General features: G+C 41.3%; 2 protein-coding genes across 3 annotated transcripts in view; one reads left to right on the forward strand and one right to left on the reverse strand.

Annotated features, from left to right (window-relative positions):
• The first annotated feature begins 1,084 nt into the window (after positions 1–1,084).
• The window catches only part of Spata6l (spermatogenesis associated 6 like), a 40,644-nt gene continuing 19,934 nt past the window's right edge, over positions 1,085–21,794 (forward strand). Inside the window, exons 1-5 of one of the 2 annotated variants that reach the window (XM_028764040.1) lie at positions 1,085–1,238; positions 5,052–5,189; positions 8,461–8,509; positions 13,437–13,478; positions 19,253–19,377. In XM_028764040.1, coding sequence (XP_028619873.1) covers positions 1,200–1,238; positions 5,052–5,189; positions 8,461–8,509; positions 13,437–13,478; positions 19,253–19,377 — 393 coding nt within the window. In that variant the 5' untranslated portion in view covers positions 1,085–1,199. Of the gene's footprint in view, positions 1,239–4,595; positions 4,919–5,051; positions 5,190–8,460; positions 8,510–13,436; positions 13,479–19,252; positions 19,378–21,794 lie in introns of those variants that run through there. The other variant, XM_028764041.1, reaches the window with a different exon arrangement.
• Positions 2,051–4,818, reverse strand: Plpp6 (phospholipid phosphatase 6). Its single transcript, XM_028764042.1, has one exon. The coding sequence runs from the start codon at positions 4,741–4,743 to the stop codon at positions 3,871–3,873; it is 873 nt and encodes a 290-aa protein (XP_028619875.1). The 5' UTR covers positions 4,744–4,818; the 3' UTR covers positions 2,051–3,870.

Consider the following 21,794-nt stretch of genomic DNA (forward strand, 5'->3'; position numbering starts at 1 on the left):
TTTATATAGTTCTGATGAATACTAGGCAATACTACCAACTGAACCACATGGTCCAGTACACATTTTTAAAGAATATGTATTTATTTATTTCATTTTTTGAGACACAGACCTTCCAGAAAAATCTTTTTTGTTTTGTTTTGTTTTTCGAGACAGGGTTTCTCTGTTTAGCCCTGGATGCCCTGAAACTCACTCTGTAGACCAGGCTGGCCTCGAACTCAGAAATCGCCTGCCTCTGCCTTACAAGTGCTGGGATTAAAGGCGTGTGCCACCACTGCCTGGCTTGTTTTGTTTGTTTGTTTGTTTGTTTGTTGTTGTTTTATAACATATAATGGGAAAATGTCATTTCTCTTGCCAGTTAAGAAATCTTACTCTGCCTGATTTACAGTGCAGCTGCTGTTTTGGCAAATACAGTAACTACCCCCGGGAGACGGTGCAATTCAACGCTTGGTTTAAAGTACTAGGAAAGCTGAACAATGCAGGGAAGAAGAACTGAATTTTTTTCTAGACCTGAGATTCCTAACTTAAATCTCTTTAGAAATGACCTATTTATAGTTAGTACACTACTCAATTTATTGATGGTGAACATGTTTTCTGGGGCAAAGAAGGAGATAAGACATTCAATAGGCAAGGGAGTCCCCTAGGGGACAGGCAATTATGCTAAATAGAAATGGTCACAGGAATCCCACTGTCTGGGGCCCTGGAGCCACTAAAAATGATTACGCAACGAAGCTATGATCTTATTTCACGTTGGAGATGGAAACTGTTCAACATTTGAACATAATAACTGTGGCCAGAGAGTGTCCAGGGAGAGACAGAACAAAACTCTAGCATCTGTGGACAGGTTCCCAGGCCCTTAGACAGTCACAGGGCCAGAGAAGCAGAGAAGAGGTCCAGTTCCCTCCCAGCAGAGCATTAAGCACGCCTGTGTCTCAGCCTCCTAGGAGTTCCAGAGGAGAAGGTTGAGCGTTTGAGTGTCCATGGCAACCGGATGCTTCGGTCTTCTGAAAGCTTACACTCCAAAGCTTGTTGTGAGATACCAGTCCCAGTGGGAGGGACCTGGGCTGGGAGCACTGATGGGGGAACAAAGGGGAAGGGGTGGGGGTCAGGGAAGCTTCTGGAAAACACTTGCCTTGATGTAAACTAAGAAATAATTGGTTCAAGGCTCAGCACAAAAGGATCTTTGCGGTGCACAGGGAAGGATGCCTATGGAAGTGGTGGTGGAGCTCCAGATCCGGGCGGTAAGACACCCCGAGTTCTCCCTTGCTCACTTCACACACACACACACCTGCTTTGGGGACAGATCTGTCCTTCTGACCCTAAGATTTCACACATTTAGTTCCCTTGGACCTCTTAGCCTTTAGTTCAATCTGTTTCGTCTTTCACCTTTCTTCCCAAAACCAACATAGTTTTTGGCTTCTTTAAAACAATTCTGACTTAGGTTCAAGCAGAGTTTTCGTTTTTTAAAGATACTTTGTGAAAAAATTTAAATTTTTAAAAAAGTAATCAAAGAATATATAATTTTTAAAGCTCCTCTTTTGATAAGTGTCCCACCTCTAGGAATCAAAGCTGTTTCCCTTTGGATTGCTAATTTCAACAGGGTAATTGAGCTAACAATATTTTGTGATAACCCTTATCACTTTGTGATAAGGAGGATTTAACTCCTCCTTAAATGAGGTGCAGGGGCACAGTGACTTTTCTATTCCCATTTGGGAGTCAGCCATTCCTTTTGTTTTGCTCTCCTGTCCTCCAAGACTGGCATGGAGCTTGGCCTCCTGGTTAAAAAGGAGCTTAGGCCATAGTTACAAGTGGATGTTAACAGGGTACCTACCGCATGGAACTTCAGCTAGATGCTATGCAATTAGTAAACTCTTAAGGTTTCACTGAGTGTGTAGAAATGAAAGGAAAACGAAAGGGTCCTGGTTTTGGTTCCATTTTGCTGACAGTTCTCAGTTGGGCTGTATCAATTTTAAGTGTTCAGGATGAGGAAGGAACCCCCAAGAAGCCAAGTGATCTCTTTTACAGCAAGGCAGAAATTAAAGATTTCACCTCATACCATTCAACATTACCAGTTTATTTTGAAAAGGCATCCTTCATTGTACAAGTAATTAACAAAGAAATCAGTTTTTTACTCTAGTGAATTTAGGATTATTCATGAAGTCGGGAAAATTGATCTGATCTATATTTTAAAAGCCAGCAAACAAAACATGAAATTTCAGAAGTGCAACTAGAAATAGAAACTAGAAGATGGGCCCTCAGCAGACTTGGGGACACTATAAGAACAAACGTCATTTTCAAATGTCTGGCCGGAATGTTATAATGAAATGTGATCTTCAAAAGGTTAAACAACACACCCAGACCTCTTAGAACCTCACAGCTTAGCAGATCTGATAAGGAAAGAGGTAGTCTGTGTTTAGGTTGTCGTGGGAATGTAGTAACTGTTTTATCAAAGGAGCTGTTCCTATTGGTGTCCCTAATCCCCACTCACAAACGTCCCACTTCCTCCTACTGAGAACTGGTTTATCGCTTCCACTTTCTACAGTCCCGTCCTTGAACATTAGCCCACAGCCCACAGGCCTTTCTATTTATAAATGCCGGAACAACTGGCCATTGAGATTATCTGTTGGCGCCACTTCCACCGGTGATTTAAAGGCTTTCTTTCCAGACACAGCAGCATTTACAGATTTAATGGACATAACCTCTTTGGTCTTTCTAGGTCAGACAATAATCAGAGTCTACCATGTTATTTGGTCATCTTTGGTCTTAGGAGTGGGGGAGGCACCGTGAATGAACAGCTTTCAATGTAAACAGAAATTTAAGAGTTATACCTAACGCTCACATTGGGCAATAGGCTTTCCTGAAAAGTTTCAAGTTAAGTCCTGGATACAGCACAGTGGGATCGATAGGGAAAGGAGCATGCAGTCATCCTGTGGTACACACAGCAACGCTATGTAGGCGCACTGGAAAGAACCACATCACTCTTCTATTTTTTTAGTTAATAGAGGATCATTTGCTCTATTCAGTAGAGATGGCAGACAGCAGGGCTTCATTTCCTGCCCCTGGCCTACTTCCTGGTCTGCCTACCTCTCCCCAGCAGCTCAGCTTCTTGCCCCCTGGTATGCTACTTGTCAAGGTGTCAGGAAATGAAGCAGTAATCTCATACTTACACTTCTGTGGAAGCCTTAAACAAGCCCGCCTTTTGAGTATGTCTTCTTTGACATCTTGGTCTGTTCTGAGTGCTAAAAGATAATGTTAAAGAGTAGTGGAAAGTAAATATCTAAAGACCGTTTGAGAGGTACAGGGAGAAGAAAGGCAAGTACTCCCTGGAACCTCTTACTACCAAGTCCACGAAGGTGGGAGAGCTTAAGGAAGCACAAGGAAAAAGCTTCAGTTATAGCAACAGATGTTCAGAGAGTAAACTGGGGGAAAAAAATCTGTCTTGAACTTTTAAAATATTGTTTAAAATCTAGGTAAAGGGCTGGGAATAGCACATGGTTTATCTAGCTAATGGCTCTTAAAATTCAATTTACAAGTAACAACATTTTTTGGGGGGGTGTAATTACTCATTAACACTATTCTGTCAACTTTAAATAGTAATCACATAGTCAGCCAGCTTGATATCTTTGCAGTTGTCTTGGAGATAGATAGCTGTCGAATACATACACAATAGACTTTGTTTCTCTAGTATGGCCAGTGTTCAGTAATAGCCAGCATGAGCTCCGGTCTAGGAAACTTGTCAAGACAGTGGGATCCCAGAATTCCCAAAGGCCGCCCAAAATGTCTGAGGGGCGACTGGATGGCTCTGGCTTAGGTCAGAATCCTCGAATGTGGAACCCTTCAGACCTTGTGGTGCCAACAATCAATGAGATGTTGTCACTGTTGATTCCACAGTACAAAAAGAACTGGAACATTGTGGGGTGACAGCCAGCAATAATCCACAATGCTGTACTGCATGTAGCCCAGAAAAAAGCCAAAAGCCACATCAGTGACGTTGTGGCGCCCAAGCATGACCCTGGAGAGACCCAAGACAAAGGCCCACAGGACCACCAGCACCCTGAGTGGAATGGCCAGTACCAGGTGGTTCAGGATGAACCGCGACACCAGAGCGGCCCTCGTGGCATGGCCCGAGGGAAAGGAGTACTTGTCCACCGAGAGGGTGAAAAACATGTCCATCTGATTGTGCGCGGGTCGGCGCCTGCGGACCAGCCCTTTAATCACAGCCACCAGCAGCAGGTCCAACAGCAGGGCGAAGAGCAGGTTCATCAGCACTTCGCGTCCGGCCCAGCTGTCGCTCCTAAGCAGGCAGTAGAGGGTGCCGAGCAACCAGGGGATGCCATGCCCCGAGATCTCCAGCAGCTTCATCAGGGGTCGCACGCTGCCCCAGGCCGAGCTCTCCCCAGCACACACCCCCAGCTTCTTGGACAGCCATAGATCGATGGCCAGCAGGGAGCGCAGGGCGATGCCCAGGAAGGACGGGTTCAAGTTCATGCGGGCGTCCTCCGGCGGCGGGGCCGGGGCTGCCTGTGCGGGGCCCGCGGCGGCCAGAGGGAAGGAGCCGCGCCGGTGCACCGGGCTGTCGGACGCGCGCAGCCGGGCGCAGGCGGGATCCGCGCCCGCGCGGCAGTTCAGCAGCGATTGGAACTCGAACCTGCCGCCGCCGCCGCCGTGGGCCGGGCTGCCTGGGACGCTGCTTCCGCCCGAGGAGCCCAGCGGCCGCCCCTCGATGGTCCTCCGGGGGCTCGGCATCACGGCGGGCGGCCGGTCCCGGGGACCCGGCCAGACCGGAGACAGGCTTCCCGGCCCGTCAGCCTCTTCCGCTTCCGCACTGCCATCCCGGAGGGCGGGCCGAGGAGCCGCAGAGCACGATTGTGACACCTGGCGGAGACGTGGGAGGGAACCGGGAGAGCCAGCTTGAGCAGAGGTGGGAGGATGGAGAAGCTGTTAAGTGCAAGTGAAGGACGCAGTGATGGCGTCATTTCAGTGCTATGGGAGGTTAGGATAAAGAGCCTCGCTGCACAAAAACAATTCCTGATTGCCTTCTTTTTCTTTTTAAGATTTCTTGCCCGGGAGTGTTCCTGCCGGACAAGGAAGTTGTGTACCTTGGAGTCTACCTTCTGAATCAGTACCTGGAGACAGACTGCTTTCCCTCTGTGTTCCCTATTGTGATTCAACAGAGCATGAGATTTGAGAAGGTGATTTTGACCTCTCAGTGGGTTTTCCGTCTGAAGCCAGTTTTATAGTCATAAAGAATAGCGGTTTTGTACATTTTTTTTTCATTTTTAACACAGTGTAAAAAGTACAAGCGACCTTGAGGCAAAAAACCACAGTTTGGAAGTCTTGCTTTTTGCTATGCAGGCCTGAGCCAAGTTCTGTCAATTGAGTGCTAAATACCCTGGTGGATACTTTCTATTCTTGGAACTCCCATGGCATTTTTTTTAACTGGAGCAGAGAGCGGTTCTGAATGTTCTTGGAGGTGTTAGAGACAGTTGTATTGCATTTATGAAAGAGGCTATTAATAAACTGTAGAACTTAAGAAAAACTTTCTTAAGAAACATAACTTAAAACTATAACCAAGTCAGCGCTACCTGGTAATTGAAAGCCTGTAATTAAACAAGAAAGCTGTCCCTATTTTTTTTTTTTTTGAGTTTCCTTAAGTCATGTGTGTGTTATATAGTTAATAGTAGCAAGGGCTAGATTCCATTCCAATGAGTGCAATCATGATTTTAAAACTTGCAAAAAACACTGGCCAGGGCTTCCCACTGCAATACAGTAAAGTTATCTGTGATTGCAGACTATTCAATACTCTGCAATCACGGACAACACCCTAAGGCATTGGTTTTGGATTTGGAGATGAAATTGGAATAATCTTTAGTAAGCCTAATGGTTTTGCCCAGTGTCCCCTAAGGTGGACTTTTGGGGTAGAGGGAAGACTGTATCACATTGATTCACATTGAAGATGCTTTCCAGAAACCCTCCTATCTCTTTTAATTCAATGATGAGAGAAAAGATGAAGATTGTAGCATTTTAAAAAAACTGAAGTCTATTCATTTGAAAGCATATATCAAGCTGGTTGGGTAAAACAGTAAATGGTTAATATCCTGGAAAATACAGTCAGAACCCAGATTATTCTACTGGCCATATGAGGGTGATGGACAGGGTGCGAAGTAGGTGCTGAAAATGAGAGGTTCCCCATCCCCAACATTTTCCCCATTCATCAATTGCTGGCCCTGTACAAGACTTCTAAGACAGAATTGTAAGAAAGCACATAGATACAAAATTGTGCAAACAGGGCATGATACATCCATGAATACCTTGGGAACTTAACCTAAGCCGCCCTGCTCTGTTTTTGAAAAGGAGAATGCCTGATATTCACCCTTCTCTCTTGCTGGGTGGGAAAGCCTGAGATTACTCGGCAAACATACTGTGGGATCATTTTTTTTTTCTTTTTCTAAAACAAAAGTTGTTTAGGCTCATATTCTAGTTTCTTCTAGTTCCAGGTTTCTTGAGATCTGTTCCGTTCTATAGCTGAAAACGCGTGTAGCACATAGCAAAAGCATTTTCGTTCCCCACAAGCCCTTTGCATGGCTTAGATTTGAATAACTTAAAAGCATTTGGGTAAACAAATCCCTCATAAAAATTCGTGAGCCATTGTATTTGAGTAGACTAAGCTGACCATTTGCTTCAGATCACCCTTGAGAAAACCCTTCCATGTAGATATGTTAGATTCTTAGAACTGACATGCAGAAGTAGCAGCAAACTTACTATCTCACAGTACTGGAGACTAGGCGTCAAAGAATGTCCGTGGGGGCCACACTACTTCCTGAAGCATGATGGAAGCTAGTTCTTTGGTTTATAACAGTGGTTCTCAACCTGTGAGTTGTAACCCCTTGGGAAAGTTTGACTCTTTCACTGGGGTCTCCTAAGACCATTGAAAAACACAGATTATGCTGTTATGATTCATAATAGCAGCAAAATTGCAGTTATGGAGTAGGAATGGAAATAATTTTATGGCTGGGGTCACCACAACATGAGGAGCTCTCTTAATGGGTTGCAGCATTAGGAAGGCTGAGAAACACTGGTTCATAGCATCATAACTCCAGTATGTACCACTTAACCATTTATTCTCCATAGCACATGAAATTCAAAACAGTCTGATCATTAGCCAGAGGAGCTCCAGTTCTTTAAGGCAAAAGAAGATACATGTGAACTGTAAAACAAAAGTAGACACTTCATTGATCAGAATGTCAGGTGCCCTTGCTGGGTTTGTGACCTGTGCTGGCTCTGTCTACTCTAACCAAGTACTATATTTGCTTTCTCTGGGTTGCATGTCAGAATAGAAAACTTTATGCCTGATTTGTAATAGTGACTCCTTTTGAGTTCTGTATGGTTTCTGAATTTTTTTTTTCCTGCTCAAGTGCACTCATAAATTTATTTTTGTTTATTTTTAACTTTAAAAACATGAAATTTTATGCTTAAATACTCACTTAAATAAAAAGACATCAATCATGTGTTAAATGCCCAACCTGTTCCACTAGGACCTCATTCAAAGTTTAACTAAACATATTTGTATTGATCCCATTTGGAAATCAGATCATATTCTGGGAGACTAGGGTTCGATGTCAACCTGTGAGTATTGACAGGGACACAATCCAACTGTTAACAGTGTGAAATGGAAGGATATAATTATTGAAAGAGTTTAGGAAAAAAAATGTTACCTGTATTTACTTAGAAAACACAAGTAGGCAAAGCACTGCCCAATTTTGCCCTCAAAGGAGACCTGGCTTTAAAATCTCAAGCAGAATTTGAACCATGCTTAACTTTAAGCATTATTTAAATTAGAAGTTTAAAGGTTAAAGGTTCTACTGAAGAACAGTTGAAAACCGTTTGCTTTCAGAAGGGCCTGTTCTTTGTCAGTGCTGACTTGGAACCTTTTGTTTAAAGAAAACCCACAGATCTGACGATGTTTAAGGTGATATAGTAACGTTTTTCCTGTGTTCGATGATTGAAGTCACTCCCAACACTACTTGTCTTTGGTGTTACACATGGGTAAACTCTGTCTTCCTGTTTAGCATAACCAATTGCATAGACAGAAGAGTCATCTAATTAGCACTTGATGTGTACCTCCTGTATGCAGAATGTTTTTCTATGCATTCAAGACCCACGTTGATGCAAGGTGTGTTTGCTTGTGGAGTGGGTCAAACTGATGGCATTTTAAGCATGCGATACATTCAGCTAACTCACATTTCTTTGCACTTATCGTTCTGATAATTTTAATTCCTCCATATTACAGCCATTTGTTGTACTTTTGCCACATGCTTCTTAAAAATGTTCCTTTTGAATGCTAAAATATCACATGGCTTGATGTTTGTATATGCTAATCCCATGGCAGAACATAGAGTATGGTTTATAGAAATACCTTTTAGTAAAACTTTGAAAATTTCTTTCCCCTGTTTTTCTCTGTAGGTATTTGAAGAGGCAATAGATCCTGGAGCTGTCGCAGAACTTTTAGAAAGTAGGTACTTAGAAGAAAAAAAAAAAGACTCCTATGTACAGAACTCTGCTGCTACTGAAGTGTGATATTTGTGTTTGATCAACATTTAAACTTAGGGAAATTCTATGGTGAAATTTAGCTCATGTTTTATTTATTTTTTGTGTCGCTTGGTTGATTTTTAGGGACATAATCTTGCTAAGTAGTTTAGGCTGGCCTTGAACTCTCTCCTTCTGCCTCCACTGTCAGGACACTGGGATTATATAGGCAGATGTCATCTATCAACCTTTAAAAATGTTAATTTATTATATAAAATAATAATAATAACAATATTAATAATAAATATTTCTTATTTTAAAAGTAAAAATAAATACAATGATAACAATTATCATTATGTGCCTATAAATATGGGTATGAGTGTACAGTGTGTGCTTGAGACAGAGGACAATGTTGGGGAATTGGTTCCCTCCTTCTGTTTTGAGTTCTTTTTTGGGGGAGGGAGTTGGTTTTTGAGTTTTCGAGACAGGGTGTCTCTGTATAGCCCTGGCTGTCCTGGAACTCACTCTGTAGACCAGGCTGGCCTCGAACTCAGAAATCTACCTGCCTCTGCCTCCCAATTGCTGGGACTAAAAGTGTGCACCACCACTGCCCAGCCTGTTTTGAGTTCTTGAGCTAAAACTTGGGTCCTTGGGCCTGTGTGACTTCACCCCTGAGTCATCTCACCACTTTCCTGAACCACTATCTTAAATTGCTATAAACATTCTTCTTAATACAGATGTGGAACCAGATGTGGTGGCACAGGACTCTTAACTCCAGTTCTTAGAAGGCAGAGGCAAGAGGATCGGGAATTCAAGATTAACCTTGATAATCTAGCTAGCTTGAGGCTAGCTTGAGGCTAGCTTGGGCTACAGGAGATATTATCTTTAAAAACAAAACACAAGAAAATTTTGTAGTATAGACATGATTTTTCTGGATGACATTATTCTGTTTGGTTATTATAAACATTAAACTGGATGTTGTTGCAACAATTAATTAGATCATTTGATTAGAACATTTTTAATACCACAAAAAGAAACTTTATACCTGTTAATTGTTACTACTTATAACTCCTCTTACTCTTCTATCGAATGCAGATGCCAGTCTATCCCAGAGCCCAGGCTAGCCTCGAACTCCTCTCTCCGTCTCCCGAGTGTTGAGGTTGCAAGTGTGTACCACCATACCCAGTTAGCAGACATGTGCTTATTTTGCATATCTTACATGAAGGAGACTGTATAGTCTATGGTCCTCTATGATTGGTTTCTTTCCCTTAGCATAATGTTTTAAAGTTCATTTATATTATAGAATTTGCCAATACCCCACTGTCTAACATTCCATTATACGACTTTATCACATGTTATCTTTCCAGTCATCAATTAATGGACACATGGGTTGCTTCTGCTCTGTAGACTATGGTGAATAATGATGTTGTGAATATTTATGTTTTCCATATAAGTTTTTATATGGAAATGTGTTCTCAATTCTCTTGGATACACTCATGCACATACACACACACATGTTTATGTACATGAACATATACAAACACTCTTGTAAGTAGTACTGCTGGGTCACAGTAACTTACAACATGTGTAATAACTTTGTAAGCCTCCTGCACTACTTACCAGAGCAGCTGAATCATTGGACCAGCAGTGTTTGCAGGTTTCATTCTTTTCCCTGTTCTGGCCGATCCTTGTTTCTTTCACTCATTTTTGATTGGTTGAAGCCTGCAGGCATGAAGTGCTTTCTTATCATTGCTTTGCATGCCTCTAATAGCTAATGGGGTTGAGTGTACTTTGGAGAAATGGCTATTCATGTTTTCTTCTTACTTTTTAATTGGATTGTCTGTCTTTAAAACGAAGTTATAGGTTTTCTTTATAAAGAATCCCAAAACTTAAATGAAAGACAATATCTAATATTTGTCTGTGTCTGACTTTCACTTAATGTGGTGATAGTCTACAGTTACACCTATTTTCTATTGCTAATAACTTACATTTATTCTTCTTTATGTCTATGTGGTGGTTTGAATAAGAATAGTACCATAGGCTTATATATTTGAATGAATACTTGTGCTCCTGTTTTGGCACAAGGATTTGGCGGTATGACTTTGTTGACAAGATGTCACTGGGGGATGGGCTTTGAGATTTCAAAAGTCTGTGCCATTCCTAGTGTCTCCTGATCAAGATGTGAGTTCTCAGCTACTGTTCCAGCACCAAGCCTGCTGGCCTGCCTGCCCGCTTGCTACCATGCTCCCTGCCATGAGTTGTCATGGACTCTAACCCTCTGCCACTGTGAGCCACAAATTAAACATTTTCTTTTATAAGTTACTTTGGTCATGGTGTCTTATCACAGCAATGGAAAAGTAACCAAGACAGTAAGAATAAATCTCCACCGTGTATGTACAGTGTGCTTTCTTCGTCTGTTGAGGATCGGCGGGCCTGATTCTCTGCCTTGGCTGTTGTGAATAGCACTGCAGTAAAAATGAGTATTTTGGTGTAGGTATTTTGGTAGTATATTGCCTTGAGTTCTTTGGGTATATGCCAAAAAGTGATATAGCTAGGTCATATGATCCTTTTTAGTTCTTTTGCAAAACCTCTATATTGAATGGAGTAATTCACATTCCCACCAGTAATGTATAATGGTCCTCCCTTTCCCAGATTTTTACCAACATTTGTTATTTTCTTGATATCTAGTTTAATTGGTCTGAGAGGGAAATCTCTCTGTAGTTTTTAATTTGTGTTCTCTTTATGCCTAAAGGTGGTGAACATTTTTCATTTTTATCAGACTAGGTCTCATATAGGTCAGGCTGGCTTGAAACTCACTATGCAGTTGACAATGGCCTTGACTCCCGATTTGCCTGTTGCCAGCTCCTAAGTGCTTGGGTTACAGGTGTGTGCCATTACACCTGCCGTTTTTCATGTGCTTATTGCTAATCTGGGTTTCATCTTTTGACTATTGTGTACTCCTTTCATTAGCTCATTTGTTGATTGGGTTGTTTGATTTTTGACATTAAGTTTTGGGAGTTCTTTATACATTCTTGATATTAATCCTTTGCCAGATATATAGTTGGTGAAGACTTCTCTTCAGTTCTTTTTTTTTAAAGATTTATATGGATATGAGTACACCACCATTGCTCTCTTCAGACACACCATTAGAGGACACCAGACCCCATTACAGATGGTTGTGAGCCACCATGTGGTTGCTGGGAATTGAACTCAGGATCTCTGGAGGAGCACTCAGTGCTCTTAACCACTGTGCCATCTCTCCAGCCCTTCTCTTGAGTTCTTTAGCTCTTTTCCATTTCCCCTTTCTATGCAGAAGACCTAATTTCAGGCAATCCCTTCTGTTCAGTTCTTGGTATCACTTCTTGAGCTGTTGGCATCGTTTCCAGAAACTTTTTGCCTTTCCTTGTATGTTAAAGTGTTTCCCCTTACAGGCTCACTCTCATATTAAGATCTTTGGTCTCTTTCTAATTGGTTTTTTGTACAGGGCAAGAGGTAAGGATGGAGCTCCATTCTCTATCAGTGGTTCTCTAGTTTCCCCAGCACCATTTGTTGAAGAAGTTGTCTTCTCTGGTGTGTATTCTGGTCCCTGGCTACTCTACTGTATTGTTTGACATGATCTTTTCTGCCAGTACTGTGTTGGTTTTGTTACTGTAGCTCTATGATATGACTTGAATCAGGCATCGTGATAGCCCCAGCAGTGTGCTTTTTGCTTGGAGATTGCTTTAGCTAGTGTGTGTGTGTGTGTGTGTGTGTGTGTGTGTGTGTGATGTGAGTGTTGGTCCACATGTAGAAGTCAAAGGATAGCTTTTAGGAGTAGTTATCTCTTGCTTCTGAGGGTTCTGAGGATTTTGTTCACATCATCAGGCTTGAGTGACACATGCTTTATCTTGCTGAGTCATCCATTCCTCCTGGCCAAGATTGAAGTCTCAGTCTTATCTTTACAGATGTTTTAGACAGCATCTGTAAAAATATTTTAATCTGAAGAAACATCGTGATATATATTTATGTCACATTTGTATAGTCAGATGGCATGCTTTTTAGGCGAGCTAAACTTTTGCATTGATCAATACTAGCACTTGGGTTTCAAGCTTTAAAATGAAAAGTATATTGCTGTTATAGTACTTTATAGATATACATACTTTTATTTATGTGTGTCTGTGTGCCGTATGTATTCATAGGTGTCCACAAAGGCTTGAGAGGGGATCAGATTTTCCGGAGCTGGAGTTACAGGCACCTGTTAGCTGCCTGACATGGGGGCTAAGAAGAAAACTTGTATCCCCTGCAAGAGCGATGTGCTCTCTTGACCAGGCATTTCTCCAGCCCCTAACATACCTTTAAGAGACAAAATATTATATACTTTCCATAAAGCAAAATGCAAATTTTGTTGCTCACTCGTCTTTGCTCCACTCCCCCACTTTATCCCGACCTGTTTCATTGTTGCTATAGTTTAAATTATACTTAATCTGTGGTGTCCTTGAGAAGATGGTTCCAGGACCTCCTCACAAACCAAAGTACATAGATGCTCAAAGACCATAAGTAAAATGATTTAAAATTTGCTTATAACCTATAGTGTGGTTGTCTGTGTGTCTCTCTGTGTGTATATCCCATGTAATTGGGATTATCTGTATATTATTAGTGTAAATTTTGTATGAAGTTGTTATTCTGCATTGTTTAGAGAATAATGAGACCAGAATATGTATGTTAGTACAGATACAATTACTTTTTAAATGTTTTCTGTTTGTAGGTGGCTGAAAGACTGTTGTAGAATCTCCATTTAGGGTATCTGTGACTACAGAGGGCCCACAATACTGTTATTACCAGTAGTATAAATGAGATATGGCAGTTTTAATTTAGCATTTAATTCTCTGAAATATTAAAATTAAATATTAAAATCTCATTTTCTTCTTTCTTAGGCTTCCTAACCAGGTTTGAATTAGTACAGCTAGTGTCTCCAGGTAATATGCCAACAAACAAACTTCTAAACTTACCATCTCATCTTGAAAGAATGAATGGGGAACAGGATTTCAGTTTTCCTTATGACTGAATAATTTCTAATGGTATACTACTCATCCAGAACAGTAGAGCGTGCCTATTTCTCCTGTTTTGGCTAAGCAGGGCATTATCATTTGAATTTTTGACTTTTGGGTTGTATAGTAATTTGTTTAGAAATGTTTTATCATATTATGACTGCTTTTATTTAGATATAGTATGCCAAAAGTCTCAATTTTTTCCTATATTATGATTTGTTTTTGTTTTTATTTTCCTTCTGGTAATGGTCATTGTGTCTTTTGTTTTGTTTTTTAAGACAGCTTTTTTCTGTGTAGCCCCTGCTGTCCCAGAATTCACTCTGTAGACCAGGTTGTCCTTGAACTCAGAGATTTGCCTGCCTCTGCCTCCCCAGTGCTGGGATTAAAGGTGTGCAGCACCACTGCCTGGCTTCCTCGTTGTTTTTTATTGCTTGCAGAATGAGGTTTGGATGCAAGCATTTCCCTTTGCTATAAATTTATATTTATTCAAGTCTTTAATCAGTTATGATCAATACATATATATCTCTTTCATTGAACCATGTAGATATTTTCTTAAGTGAACTTTCTTTTTTCCTGAGAGTTACTGAGAAGAGAGTGGTGAGCTGGATAGATGTCTCGGCTAAAGGGGGAGACTTGAGTAGAGGCTTTCCATGAAGGTTGTCATCTCTAATTGGACATCCCTGGGGTAGGCCAGGGGATCAGGAGTGGTGTGTAGAGCTAGTCATCTGCTTCTTGTTTGTTTGTTTGTTTGTTTGCAAAGGTAGCCCTGTAAACAGATAAGAACTCTACACTCTTAAGAATATAGGGATGAGCCCTTGAATTATTGCAGAGTGAGTCTAGCATGGATATTACAGTGTGAATTAGGGATAGGCACTTGAATATTAAGGTCTGAATCTGTACATAGATGCTCGAATACTGTGGTGTGAATGTGGGGACAAGTGCTGTGAACATGCACGCAGATGTTCTAGTCTGAATCTAGCTGCAGCCATTCAGACACGACAGTGTGAATCCAGAGGAGTCCTTGGATGTGTGGGGTGAATATGGGAACACATGGGCATGCAGGTGTTACTCTGTGAATCTAGGTGTCCCTAGCTTCACACAATCTTAGTGTTATGGTGTCAACCTAGACAAACAGGCACTTAGATACCAGTATCTACAGATTATGGTGTGAATCTAGGTATAGATACTTGAATAATGCCGTATGAGGCTATCCATTCAAGAATTACTTGTTTTCGTAGACAATACAGAGCAATGCCTCCTACCTGCTACTCAGAAATACTTACTGAATGATTTTTTTTTTAGCCAAAAAAAAAAGAGGACAGGCTAAAACCAGGTCATTGAGGTTTTTTCCATAATTTTTTTCTTGTTTGACCCAATTTTATGTTTAAACATATAACCCCGTGAATTGGCAAGTTACATTTTATGTTAATAGAATAGGGTCATGTTTATTTTGGTATTGGTTAATTTTGTACTAATTAAAAAATACCCAATATCTAAATATTGAAAAAATTTCGACTAACAAATGATTATATAGATGAAAAGTAACTAGAACTCACTCATTAACAGTTCCTGAGAGATACTTTATGACAGTTTACTGTGCATTGTTTTAGCCTTTTAAAAGCACACTTAGTATGTATGTGTTGGCATATGTATGTAGTGCTAAGGTAACACAGACAGAGCCTATATACAGTTATCTAGACTATTCATAGGACATTGTGTGTACTTACTTTCTAGAAGTTTATGTGTTTTTGGACTATTAGTTTTTTTAGTTAAGCCTAGTCTGGCTTTGAACCCATGATCCTCCTGTCTGACCCTCTTGAGTGCTGGGATGTATGTGTTTTCCATGTGACACAGATATCTACCCATGAGGTTATAAGAATAGTTGTTTGACTAGTCAAGCTGGCAGCATGCAGACCGTTTATAATGCAGGAGTTAGTCCCATGCGGAATGGGAGCCTTATTGTGCTTGCTTTATGTTCACAGCCCTCCAGTTTCAGATTGCGAGTGTAGTGACACCCAGTTTGTTTGTTTGTTTGTTTGTTTGTTTGTTTTGAGACAGGGTTTTTCTGTGTAGCCCTGGCTGTCCTGGAACTCACTCTGTAGACCAGGCTGGCCTGGAACTCAGAAATCCATCTGCTTCTGCCTCCCAAGTGCTGGGACTAAAGGTGTGTGCCACCACTGCCCGGCCGACACCCAGTTTAAATTGCTGAAAATAACAGTTTCACTCAGCGTCAGAGGATGTGCAGATACATCAGTTAATTACACCCATGTGGCACATGGCAGCAGCAGCAGTCTTTGGTATTAACTGAATAAATGCAATTTGCATAAAGTCAAGTATAGGGTCAAGCGTAGGATGATCATATGGATCATGCTGGTTCTTGGAGACTGGTTCTTTAACCAGCTGGCCATTACTTCTTTGTTTTGCTGTAGATAGCATATTCTTGTTTGACAGTTTTCACAGCATCTGCAGATACACACAGGGCTGTGACCCTCAAGTTAGGGATACAGTAGCCATGCTGAGATCTGCGTGGAGCTTGCTGCAGTGAATAATGAGAGTCAGTGACTTTGCTCCAGGAAATGAAGACCCCTCTCTCTGGTTGTTCAGTTTACAAAGGTGTGAAAAAGTGAGACACAGGGGACAGCGTGACACTGTGTGACTGTGAGCTTGGTGCTTTCTTTTTATTATTCTCCTCAGGCTTAAGCTTAATACTTTCTCTTTAACAAGTCCAGCTCAGTTTTCCACCACAGTTAGTAACGGCCATTAGAAGACAGTAAGAATTTATGCAGACCTAGCTTTGAATGACTACTTTGCCATGTGGCATCATGACAGGTGCTAAACTCTCTCAAGGAGAATCAGTGACCTACTCTATCCAGAAGCAAGCATGGTGATAACTGTCATATGCTCTAGAAACACAAGGTAGCCTTCGAACTGACATAGTTACTAGAATTTTCTTTTCTTATAGTCTTTTTGTGTGTGTGTGTGTGGGGGGAACGTGTTTACTGAAGTCCTGATGATGTCATTGTCTATGGCATCAGCTGACTGAGAACTCTGAGTGCTTTCAGTCATTTTACTTGACCTGTAAGAGTAGGCACTCTGAGCATGCTCATTCTTTATTACCCAGACTCTGTCACATCACATCATGTGCTGACATTTCCACACTGGCTGCTGTTTGGGTTACTGAAAAAAAAGATCAAACTTGGAAGACAGTTTTAAGATACTTTTGAGCCTTCTGATTTTCTAATTGGTTAAACTAATCCCCATTTCAATATTATCTTAATTACTTTCCTGTGATAAAATCTCTGACAAAAGGAACCCAGGAAGGAATGGCTTATTGGGGATTATAATTCAAGGTTATAGTCTATCACTAAGGGGAAGTTACAGGGTTAGCCGGTCACATTTCATCTATAGTCAAGAAACAGAGTGATAAGTACTTGTATTCAACTTACTTTCTTCTTTTTACATAGCCCAGGACTCTAGCCCAGAGAGTAGTGCCAACCACAGTCTGTAAATCTTACTACTCAGTTAACCTAAACAAGACAATAACCTCTCAGGCATGCCCAGATGTCAGTCTCCCAGATAAGTCTGTCCCTTTAAGTTGACAATAGAGATTAACCATCCCAACTCCACTCTAGTCAACTTGATATCCAAATACTTTTTCAAAAAGGTTTATTTGTTTATAATTTATATGATTATGAGTGCTTTATCTTCAGGTATCCTATACAACAGAAGAGGGCATCAGACCTCATTACAGATGGTTGAGAGCCACCATGTGGTTGCTGGGAATTGAACTCAGGACCTCTGGAAGAGCAGAGCAACCAGCTCTCTTAACTACTGAGCTCTCTCTCCAGTCCTCCAAACATATCACTTTAAAAAATTTATTATTTTTATTTATGTACGTGCATGTATCCATGTGAATATATATATGCTATGTATGTGCGGGTACCTGTGAAGGCCAGAAGATGCTCTTATCCTTTTGAGCTGGAGTTATAGGCAGTTGAGAGACTCTTGACACAAGTTCTGGGAACTAAAATGGAATCCTCTGGAAAAGTAGGAAGCCATCTTAACCACAGAGTCTCTCCAAACCCAACCCAACATGTCTCTTTGAATCCTAACCTCCCGTCCCTTCTCTCCAAAGCCTCAAGTTCATCTCCCAACGCAAACACAATCTGCCTTCAAACGTTCCTTTTGTCCATAACAGCCCAAACGCTGTCTGAGACTCAAGGCAATCTCCTAACTATGAGTCCCTATAAAATAGAAAACAAGCTGTGCAGTTCCAACATAGGATGGCCCCAAATTATCATCCCCATCCTAAAAGTGGAGGGGTCAGAGTATGGGGAGGATGATCAAAGACAGCATGGAGAACATCAAGCCCTGCAGCTCCATGTCCAGCATCAGGGCTCATGATGAAACTGACTGCGCTCCGCAGGGCTTAGATACCCCATCCCTCCAGATATGTAACCTGTATTACATTCACCTTTTCTGTTTATTTGTTTCTACTCCATGCCCACAACCACCCTTGGTTTGGTAGATGCCTTACACTCACGGCCTCTCCAGCATCTTGGGGATTGCATTAGAACCTATTCTTCACATTTTACAGCTTCCTCCACAGCCTGGCACAGTGGCCTCTTATGGCTGCCTTGTAAGGACTCTGACCCTGCCACACCTTTACTGGTCTCAGATGTTCTCCGAAGCTATGGAGCAGGATTTCATGACACCATCAATCTTGCATCTTTTATGACTCAACATCCAGTAGCATGTGGATGACATTTCTGAGTACCAGTGCCAGCTCAAGGTGAAGCATGGCTCCTTGGGCTATGCAGTGTCAACTGAGATGTGATGCCCTGGGAAACACTTCCCTAGCCAGGTGCCTTCAAGGAGAAGGAGACCTTTTTCACTTCAAGCTTTCTTCCTTCAATTCCATTTGAACCTTCATAAGACAAATCCTCCAAGGGGTGTAGTTTTGAGCTTAGGGCACCCTTCCTGTTGTCCCAGTGCAGTGCGGGGAGGTTTCTCCTCGGTGACAATCGTCCCTTTACAGATTACAAGGGCTTTCTTACCAACAACCCAATCTTCTCCTGTCTTGACATTTCTTCCACAAAGTTGATTAGCCTATTACCTTTACATTAAAATTCACTCAAGTTCTTAGGGTTAGCCCAGAGTGAAACTAGCCATGCCCAGATTATCGCATGAATGGCCGTCTTCCAGCTCCTGATAGGGGCCTTGCTGCTGTCTGAAACTTCATGGGTTAGACCTCTACTATTTGCCTTTCTTTCAGCATTTTTGGCTTCAAAGCTTTTACCAGAATGATCCTTTAGGCTATGCTTATAGTATCAAAGAGTTTCTAGTCCAGAATTCCAAACTCCTCTACATTTATCCTGCCAACTAGTTTTAAAAACCCAAGAACCACATAATCAAGTTTATGGTAGCAACCATCCCACTCTGGGTACCAATATTCTGTCTTAGTTGCTTTTCTTGTTTCTTTGATAAAATATCCAGACAAAAGCAACCTAAGGAAGGAAGGATTTATTTGGGCTCATAGTTTGAGGGTACAGTCTATCATAGCATGATCTCAAGGACCCATTTTCTCAACGGAGGGTCCCTCCTCTGATATAAGCTAGCTAGCACGCCATCTGAGCATCTGTTTTCTTAAACTTGAGGGGTGTAGGAGACATTTACTTATGCCCTTTATCCTTTTGTTCTAGCATGGGAAGAGTTGGCCTACTATGAAGAAAACACCCGAGACTTCCTATTCCCTGAGCCCAAGCTGACATCCTCACACCTTGGCATGCAGAGGGAGGTGCTCATGAAGACGGCTATTTGGTTTCCAGTGAGTGACCTTCCCACAGGGGCTTCTACAGGAAGAAAAGTTCTTGGAGAGTGAACATTTCATTCCTGACAGGGTTGGCCTTGGGCAGGTAGCTTTTCTTGCTTAGTTTCTTTAGTTCTGTTTTTGTCGATGGTCAGATGCCCAGCTCACGACACCAAACTATACTGATTTCTAGTATTGACCTAAGAGCTGAGAGTTCTATTGTTTAACTAAGCTGTATCTTTCACCTATCCTGTTGTCACATGATGTCCTAGAAAGTTCCTCTTTCAACTACTACATATTACATGTTGACAGGAAGATCTGTTTGGTCACAGTTGTTGTCACTAATTAGAATAACGACAGCAATAATATCATACATTTGTTTTATGCCTTCAACCTTCTACACAGTCTTTTAGAGGGTTTCTCTGTATAGCCCTGGGCTGTCCTGGAACTAGCTCTGTAGACCAGGCTGGCCTCGAACTCACAGAGATCTACTTGCCTCTGCCTCCCGAGTGCTGGGATTAAAAGTGTGCGCCACTACCTCCAGGTAACCTTCTACATTTTTTAGTCACACTCTTCCTAACAATTTCAAATTAGCCAAGGCTGATACTCTATTTTCTTTATCAGAGGAGAACTGTTAGAGGCTGGAATCATTGGGGATCCATGTGTGGTACAGCAGATAGTCAACTGATAATCTCTTTGGAGGCATTTATCCAAACCCAAATTCAACACATTCATTTTGATTCTTTGAAACAACCACTTTTTAAATGGGTTTTTATGTCTCTTGGATGACATCCACTTAAAGGGCCACATCTTTGGGAATTATAAGAAGCATGGTTACTACTTTCTTTTCTATGCTTTCTGTTTCTATGCTATGCATTGTTATTGTTATCATTTAGTGAGATGTCACTGTCCCCACTCTGTTCCAGTACTGTTCAGACTGTGTTCAGAAAAACCTCAATTCCTGCAATGCTTCTGATGACTGATATTCTAAACATAAATAGTCATCGAACCTTGTCCTAATCAGAATTCCAAATGCCCGAGGAACTTTAAGCCCTTCCTGTTATCTTTCAGGATCTTGCAAATTTTCCGGAAACTCCTTGTTTTTTTCTTTCTCCAGCATTATCTTCATGTATAACTTAAGCCTGGGCTTCCTGTGAGGTGCCCATCATTAAATGCTTCAAGTTATTGTCATGTTGCCTGTTAGGATGTCACAGGGAATAAAAGTACAGGGGAACCGGCCTGAGGAAACTCTTAGATCAACTTTGTTTTCCTCAAATTCCTAGTTAAATAAAAGCCACCTTCAAAATCAAAACAAGGAGAACCACTTGTTTTTGTCCCCAAGTGTCATGTGGTGAATATTCTGGGCATGAATAGAAAGACTAACCTGTAAGAAGTTGTATTTGTAGTTATTTATGAATGAAAGTGATTTATCAGCTTTCAAATGGATCGGAATACCCTCATGTACCAGATGAAAAAAATATCATTTTCTGTAATTGACTTTATCAAGCTCTACCAACAATTTGTAAAAATAAATAAATAAATAAATAAATAAATAAATAAATAAAAATAAGAAAAAAATAGATAGAGAGATTCAGCTCCTCTGAAACATTTCACAAATCAAAATGGAAGCCATTGCCAAAGCTTCTGGAGCAACTGATGTTCACTGCTGGTGTGTGCTGAGCTCACAGCATGGCATAGCTTGTTCTGTCACTGTCATCCAGGAAGGGACTGCTATCTCCTCCCCCATCAAGTGGAGGGGGATATGCTGTACGTCAGGAATGTGCCGGGGCTCACAGAGCTGGTGGGTGGCAGAGCAGGAATTCTTATATTTCAGCTCTCTGTTCTTAGCTGCAAACATGATGCTAATTCTCTTAGATGTTTTCAGTTCACTCTTCCTGGTTTTTATTTACTACTGTAGAAAATGAGGATGAATGAATTATACAGTCAGACAAACCATTCACCTGCTTACTGTCTCTTATCAGTTCAGTAGCAATTAGATTTTTCTTTTTTTTTCCTTCCCTCCTCTCTTTTTTTCTTTTCTTTTTCTTTTTGGTTTTTAGAGACAGGGTTTCCCTGTGTAGTCCTGGCTGTCCTAGAATTCGATCTATAGCCTGGCGGGTCTTGAAGTCACAGATGTTCCTGCCTCTGCCTCCTGAGTGCTGGGACTAAAGGGGTGCCCCACTTCCACCTAGCTTTTTTTCCCCTCCGTATTTCTATATATTGCTGTTTTATTTCATTTTAAACCTCATCAGTCATTTAGATAATAAAGCACCATATCGAAGTAGACATCTAGTAGTTAAGATTAGGCTTGATGAATATAAATGATTTATATAAGTTTGCCAAAACAAGTAGATAGGGAAGAAGACCCTCTACCTGCCCCCTTCCTTACTAATTTCTTTTTTATGATCCCATATTTTAGATAGAGTAGCTAATAG

Source organism: Grammomys surdaster, unplaced genomic scaffold, assembly GCF_004785775.1.
Source record: "Grammomys surdaster isolate TR1022 unplaced genomic scaffold, NIH_TR_1.0 141, whole genome shotgun sequence".
Classification (NCBI taxonomy): domain Eukaryota; kingdom Metazoa; phylum Chordata; class Mammalia; order Rodentia; family Muridae; genus Grammomys; species Grammomys surdaster.